This window comes from Miniopterus natalensis, chromosome 14 (genome assembly GCF_054644295.1).
Source record: "Miniopterus natalensis isolate mMinNat1 chromosome 14, mMinNat1.hap1, whole genome shotgun sequence".
Lineage (NCBI taxonomy): Eukaryota > Metazoa > Chordata > Mammalia > Chiroptera > Miniopteridae > Miniopterus > Miniopterus natalensis.
In genome coordinates this window covers 53,996,327-54,003,497 of record NC_142094.1, presented here as the reverse complement: position 1 = coordinate 54,003,497, position 7,171 = coordinate 53,996,327, and the positions used below count along the sequence as shown (strand labels likewise).

At 58.6% G+C, this 7,171-nt stretch overlaps 1 protein-coding gene across 1 annotated transcript; it reads right to left on the bottom strand.

Moving 5' to 3' along the window:
- Window positions 1-4,301: 4,301 nt before the first annotated feature.
- LOC107532073 (homeobox protein MSX-3-like) lies at window positions 4,302-6,108 on the bottom strand. Its single transcript, XM_087824000.1, has 2 exons — window positions 5,727-6,108; window positions 4,302-5,114 (listed from the first exon to the last, which is right to left on the bottom strand). Exons 1-2 carry the CDS (start codon window positions 5,929-5,931, stop codon window positions 4,702-4,704), a joined length of 618 nt encoding a protein of 205 aa, XP_087680126.1. The 5' UTR covers window positions 5,932-6,108; the 3' UTR covers window positions 4,302-4,701.
- Window positions 6,109-7,171: the final 1,063 nt, after the last annotated feature.

Below are 7,171 nucleotides of genomic sequence, written 5' to 3'. Positions count from 1 at the left end.
TTACCCAACTCTGACAGCATGCCCAAAGCCCTCGGAGACCTGAGGGAGTTTCTGATGGTGTCACATCACACAGTGGCTTCACACACTAGAAACTCGGTGGGTCACCAAGTGCTCAAGGAAAAACCTTAAGTTCAGGTCCTAGTATAGTATGTTGAAAAGAGACCTCACGAACACTCCCAGATGGACAGTGGCCAGCCTCGGCTGAGGGGTCATGGCACGGCTGCCCAGGGTGCCATCATAATGGGGCTAACATGCAGCAACACTGCTCGTCTGTCTGTCTCCCTTGGAGCCCCTTCCTCCTCTAACTCCTGTGTGTCCTGGGCAACGCGAGCTCTCCGCATGAGCACGCTGGCCTGTCTTATGACAGCACATTTTGCTAAAATTCTCTTGTCCACACTTCAGCTGCCATGTAGGACTGTTTCACAGTCCTTGGGGACTGTCAGTTCTGGGTTCCAATCCTAGCTTCACCCTACCTAGAAAGCTGTTTGTTTTTGTCTCAGTTTTTCTTCTGAAAAACAGAATGTAAAACTTCAGTGTGAAGAATAAAAAAGACCGCCAGCATAATTCTGAGGAGATGCATATATTTTTTTCTTTTTTTTAATTCTCATTCAAGGATATGTTTTTATTGATTTTTTTTTCCAGAGGCATTGCCTCCCGCATGGGCTCTGACCGGGGATTGAACTTGCAACCTAGGTATGAGCCCTGACCGGGAATTGAACCCAGAACCTTTTTGGTATAGGGGATAACACTCAACCACTGAGCCACCTGGCTAGGGTGAGATGTTCAAAGGAATAGTGTACTGTTTGGTGTGGTTTTTAAAAACACGCTTCAAGCACTGCCTGGGTAGCTCAGTTGGTAAGAGCATCGTCCCGATATGCCAAGGTTGCAGATTCGATCTCCAGTCAGCATGTACAGTAAGCAACCAGTAAATGCATAAATAAGTGGAACAACAAATTGATGTTTCTCTCTCTCCCCCTTCCTCTTTCTCTGTAAAATCAACTAAAGAAAAACACGCTTCATACGCGCTGATGCAGTTTCCTTCCATATTTTATCGCCTCTGAAATTTAGCATCTTACGACCACTGGCCATGTCAACTTAATTTGTCACATGGTTATTTTTCTTAATGGTCTAATTGATGGAAATACAGCATACAATGCAGAATATCAGAAATAACAAAAACTGTATATTTAGGTAAATGAGACAACACTAAAAATGAAAGCACTAGAACTTTAGGCATCTGGATAGTGTTATGTATCATCACACCAGGAAAGCACAGTGTGGCCCAGCTACCCAGAAACACTTCCTGAAAGGCAGGCACAGATTTGGGACTTGGGGGGGGACGACGACATGAGGGCCAGGAGAGAACCAGGGATGTGGGAATGGGGTTTATCCACTCTCAGTCTATCAGGATGAAGTGCTGCCCTATAGAGTTTTTTCATTGTGAAATATTTCACACGTACAAAAACATTTGCACATTCAGATGTCCTGGTAGAGAAAGTCCCACAGTCCCACCACCGAGCTTAAGAAGCCCCTGGTGTTGCATTTTGAGGAGTTGCACAGGGTATTCTCTACCCTTGAGACAGCTGCTGCTTTATGATCATTCAAGATCTACAGTCAGATTTTGGAAGTCTGACCCTCCAGGAATACTGAAACAGGACTGACCCGGCCCCCGCCCTCTGAGTGGTCCTTGAGCACAGGACCTATGGCCTGGGATCCATGCCTGGGGTGGGCTAAGAGCAGCACCCCAGACATACAGTAGGCAAGGCTGGTGCAGGGGCACTTATGGCTGGTGCATGTGGCCAGCAGGGGCTCTGAGAGCCAATTGCCAGGAAGGGACCCATAATCCCAACATGATCCTCCTCCAGGAACCAGAGTAAATGAGCCCTGCCTCCTTCACTGAGGTGACACTGGTGTAGGAGCCTCAGGGTGGCCTCCCAGGGCTCAAGTGAGATTCTGGTCCCCTAGACCAGTGAGGCCTATTTGTTATGCCTCATTTAATGAGACTGATGAAACACACTGTCTGGGGTCCCCCACGGTCCTGCCCTCCCCATTTTGGCTCTTCCCAGGGTCACCCATGCTGCACACCATTGTACAACTCAGCCCACTCCTGGTCCCCAGATCAGGTGGCCCCTGTACCTCCAAAGGTGTGGTCTGCCCTGAACTTCTCTCCTGTCCCCCTCATCCAGTTGGTTCCCCAAGGACAGGGCTGGTCTCTCCAAATCCACCAGCAGCAGATGGCAGGACATGGACAAGGAAGGGGGGCCAGGACTTGAGTTCAGGTTGTCTGCCCTCTGATGAGGGGCAACAGAGGTCCTGGGCTGCTCTGCAGGGTCGTGACAGGTGAATGGCTCCAGGACTCCTTAGAGCCTTGGAAACCTTCCACACTGGCTAAAGGAGGTGTCTGACAGGCCTCACAGTACCAAGGTCTGGCTCAGGAGGAGGACAGCCCTTTGGAACAGCAAGAGAGTCCTGGTCTTGACAAGTTTGCTTCAGCCTTGCCCAGCAACAAGGGCACTCAGCTGGGGTCTCTCACGTGTCTGGGCCCCACAGGTCTCACTCACCCTTGGATGGTAGACTGGCTCAGTGAAGGTATCTAGGCGGGAGCCTCCCCAGGTAGGTGTGTTGGTCAGAAGTGGTCGATTCAGCAAATTCCTCCACCAGCCCTGGCTGCCCTATGCTGTAGGGATCAGCCAGCACCGAGGGGACACTAGGGGCCTGCGAGGTGGCAGGGCTATGTGTGCAGACCTCTGCTCCACTGCCCCAGTGGAGAGCAGGGGTGCCACACAGGGGACACCAGGCGCTCCTTTTCCTCCTATGCTGGTGTCATTGTCACCTTTGCTTGGGATTATCTCATAGTTCATGACAATTCCCAAACTATTTGCAAAGTGAGTATTGTTGTCCTGGCCCAGAACTTGGTCCTGACTTTCTGGTGGGAGTCTCTCAAGAACCTCAGATGTGAAAAAGGGATCAAGGTACTGAGTGGCCTTAAAAAGCAACACCTGTGCTCTGTGAGGTGCATGGTACCCAGGTCAGGTCGGGTTGCAGGTCATGGCTCTCAGGCCCCCTCCGCCGTTCTCGAGCTCTCTTTGCACCTTGGCCCCACCACCTTCTTCGGTGTATTTACAGGGCAGGTCTGTCCCCTTGAAGACCCAGACTGGAGTTGGGCTCTGAGTTTAAACCGCACAGCTCAAGCCCCACGGGCACGGGCCTGGGAAGGAGGGGCAGCATGGGTGTGAGGAAGCCTCTCTCATTACCAGCAGCTCATGCTTGGAGAACTGGGTTCGTTTCCACTTAAAACCCATCGAGGATTTTCATTTCCCAGAAAACACAGGAAGAAAGGTGGTTAGTAATAGGCAATTTAATGCAATGTCGTTATTATTTCTGGGACTTCTCTGTGGCTGTTTCCTGTGGGGCAGCACCTCAGCAGGCCTCGCGTAAAACTAGTCCAGGATGGCAGACCCAGCCAGCGCAGCCTGCGGCCTGTAAGGAGAAAGGGGCTCTGCGTCCCCTCCTCATGGTCACCTCCGTGTTCTGGCCGCAGCTCAGAGGCAGGGTGAAGGTGGGGAGGGGGCTGCCCACAGCGGGGATCAAGCTGAATGGCCATGTGGGCTTTCATCTGCCCCAGGCACCTTGACTGCCCCAGTCTGGAGTCCAGTGGGAGAGAGAAGGCAGCCGGGAGAAGCCTCGGAAAGGGTCAGACCGTGGCCTTCCTCACTCCGGACCTTAAGAGCGTGTTGCAAAGAAGCCGAGCAGGATGACCAGTATGTCCCTGGCCATTCTGGCCCCGTCAGCCAATGTTTGGATGGACCCTGCGCCCTAGCACCGCGGGCCTCCTGCGGGAGCGCCAGCAAAGCCTCCTCCTCAGCCCCGCACCGGCCTGGGTCCCAGCGCCAGCCCAGCAGCAGGCCTGCGGTGCACACAGCCCACCACGCTCTCCATGCCCATCGGCGACTCCGTGGCTATCCGGCCTCTCTGCGTGGACACCCCCTACACACACCTCACATCCCCACGCTTACAGACACACGCCCCGCAGACAGCATCTCGCCTCAGCCTCCCGGACGTTCTCTAGTAAAAAAATAGATTCGGGGGAAAAATTCCCTAAAATCAGGGTGAAAGTTTCCATTCTGCCACGAAGGAAACACACCTCGTTAGTAATCAGCGTGCTGCATTTCAGCAGTCCTGGCACCAACCTGTTTCCTTTCTGTGTTCGGGAATCAGTTTCTTGCTTCCCCAGCACAGTCTGGCGAATCCTTCGGATGGGTGAGGTCACCGAAGCAAGCGCATCATGGGGAGGTCCCACAGAGTAGGAAACTTCAGATACTTTATTGGCTGCCTTGTACAAAAAAGGAAGCTCTACACCGGCCCATTTCCAGGACACTGCTTGAAACTATGTTCACTGTCTTTCAGGAAAGTTTGTCTAGTAAGAACATGATTTTTAAAGTTTTTTAAATATCTGTAGGATACCCGCAAATAGGCTTGACGGGTCGATTATAACATTGTATCAACCACCACAACAACAAAAAAAACAAAACTGAAAAACAAAACCAAAAAAAGCCCGATGGGACGCAGGGAGTTTCCGAGCCAGGACCCGTGCGCGACTAGGCGCAGCTCGCCCGCGGGGCCCATCGTGTCCCTGCGCTGCGCGCGCCCTCACTGGCGAACCCCCAGGCCTCCACCTGGCAAGGCGTATGTCCAAGTCCCCTAGGAGAGGTAATACACGCCATAGGCGGTGATGGGCGCGGCGAGGAGTCCTGGCACCTGCGGCAGGCTGCCCGTGGCACCGCCATAAGCGCCCGAGGAGCCTTGCAGGTGGGTGCCCAGGGGGAAGGGCAGGGCGAACGCCGGCAGCAGCGGCTTGGCCGCCAGCTTCAGCTTCTCCAGCTCGGCCTCCTGCAGCCGCTTGGCCTTGGCCCGGCGGTTCTGAAACCAGATCTTCACCTGCGTCTCGGTGAGGCTCAGGCTGCTGGAGAACTCGGCGCGCTCGGCGATGGACAGGTACTGCTTCTGGCGGAATTTGCGCTCCAGCGCCACCAGCTGCGCGGTGGTGAAGGGCGTCCGCGGCTTGCGGTTGTTCTTGTGTTTTCGGAGGGTGCACGGCGGAGGGCTGGGGGCGCCTGGGAGGAGAGAGAAGCACGCATTGGGCACTCAGACGCCGGCAGTGCGCTCCCCTTTCTGACACTCCCGGATCCCCTTCCCGGCTCCGTGATCGCGCCCTCAGAGGAGACGAGACCCCAGATGCCACAGGGGCATGTGAAGCAAGGCACCGGGGAGACGCTGCGGGTAGGGGCGGGCCGCTGTGGACTCCGGCTCTGCTCCCCAAATCCGCGGCCCCGCACCCCAGGGAGGAGGGGAACTCTGCCCACTTGGAGAATCGAGAAGCCTGGGCTGGAGCTCTGAAGGCACAGGCAAGGACTCCGCAAAGCGGGAGTTCACCGTCGCGGGGACGGATGGGGGGACAGGGGGCCAAGAAGCCGCAGGGCCTCGGGGTACCGACCCCGCTCCCAGGCAGGGCGGAGGCCTGGCTGCATGGGACGCGGGAGCGGCTGCGGGCTTGCGCGGGCCGGAGGGCTCGGGTGGGCTGGCTTCTTTCTTCGTACTAAGGCGGGGCGGCTGGCGGCGGGTTACTTTCCGAAGTTTAGAGCGACAGCGCCCCTCCCGCCCTGGTCCTCCGGGCTTGCGCCAGGCGGGCTGTCTCGCGGCCCGGGACCGTGCGACAGGGCACTTACGTGGGGAGCGCGAGCGGGTGGACGGCGGGAACCAGGCCCCGGGCTCCGCGGCGGCGCGCGGCCTCTCCTCCCGGGGCTCCGGGCCCAGCCGGCGCTGCGCCTCCAGCAGCGAGTCGACACTGAAGGGCAGCGGGCCGGGCCCCGCGCGGTCCCCGCCACATGTCCTGAGCCCAGAGGAGTTCATGACGAGCGACGCCGGGGCCATGCGCGAGCCGGCAGGCGCGGGGCTTGCGGGGCCCGGCGGGCGAGATGTGGGGAAAGCGCGTCGTGCGACTGCCTGGGACTTGGAGGCGCCCCCGCCCTCCGTGCCCTATAAAAAGGCGGTGTCCCTTTCATGAGCCGCTGTCCAATCGCCTCGGCCGCTGTCGCAGGGGCCCAGGCGTCCATTGGCTTTGCTGACCCGAGGGCGGAAAGGATAGGGAGGGGCGGGGCCGCCGCGCGGCACCCCGGCATCCACACCCCGCCCCAAGCCCTCCTTGCGCGCCCCTGTCCCTCTCCCAGCGCCCGCCGCCCTCTCCCGGAGCGCTGCGGGCGCGGCCCACGCCCCTGCCTGTCTAGGAGGCTCTTGGGACAGCCCGGGAGCACGCGGAGCCGGCCCCAGCCTCCCCACCCCGAGGGGCGCTCGACGGCCGCGGCCTGGCGGTGTCTCGGCCAAAGCACCGGCCTTGGACCGCGCACGGATCCTGCGCAGGGAAGGGCTCCGCTCCGCGCGCCCCCAACCCCATAGTCCCTCCGTCGCCGGCGGGCGGTTCTTCCCGCTGCGCCCCAACCCCGAGCTGGAACCCTCGGCACGTGCCTGCTTTGGCCCAGGCGCTCTCGCCGAACGCTGGGGGCCCATTAGACGGACCCCGCGCGCGCACTGGAAACTGGGCGTCCATCGCCTTGAAGTAGGGCCGCGGTGCCCTTGGCCTTGGGTGGCTTTTCATACACCTGTAGCTGCAGAGCGTCCTCGGGGCCCGGGGCCGCCCCTCCGGCCGCCTGGGCGTCCCGCAGCGCGTCCGGACCTTGGAGGAGGCGCCAGGGCCCGATCTCCTACCCGCCTCCGACGCAGGACTTGGGGCGCAGGAGGGGCGCCTCGTGCATCTCCTGTCTGTCGCTGGGCGTTAGGTTCACCGCCAGCCTCTTCCACTCCGCACTTGCAGGGGAAAATCGTGGTGGGACCCGGGACCTGGGCTTCCTGCCCACCCGGGTCGGCGGGGCTGCTCGGCGAGGCGCCGCGGACACAGGCAGAGGCGGGGTCCCCACCCCGGACTCGGAGGAGGAGCCGAGCGCTTCAGGGGACAGAGACTTGTGCTTACTCGGATTCTTTTTCCAAAACCGGACCAACCTTTGGTGTAAAACCTTCCCGGGTGCTGCAGTGGAGGCGCCGCTCCGCAGTCTCTTCTTGAGTTTTAGAACAAATCATGAGATTGGTTTGCGGGTAACGACTTAATGTCTTGTTAATA

What these genes read in the sequence shown, in the direction of transcription:
- LOC107532073 (XM_087824000.1), bottom strand. Translation starts at nt 5,931, where the DNA reads ATGGCCCCGGCGTCGCTCGTCATGAACTCCTCTGGGCTCAGGACATGT. An exon ending in CACCCGCTCGCGCTCCCCAC is followed by an intron (nt 5,115 to 5,726) that starts GTAAGTGCCCTG and finishes CTCTCCTCCCAG; the next exon opens with GCGCCCCCAGCCCTCCGCCG.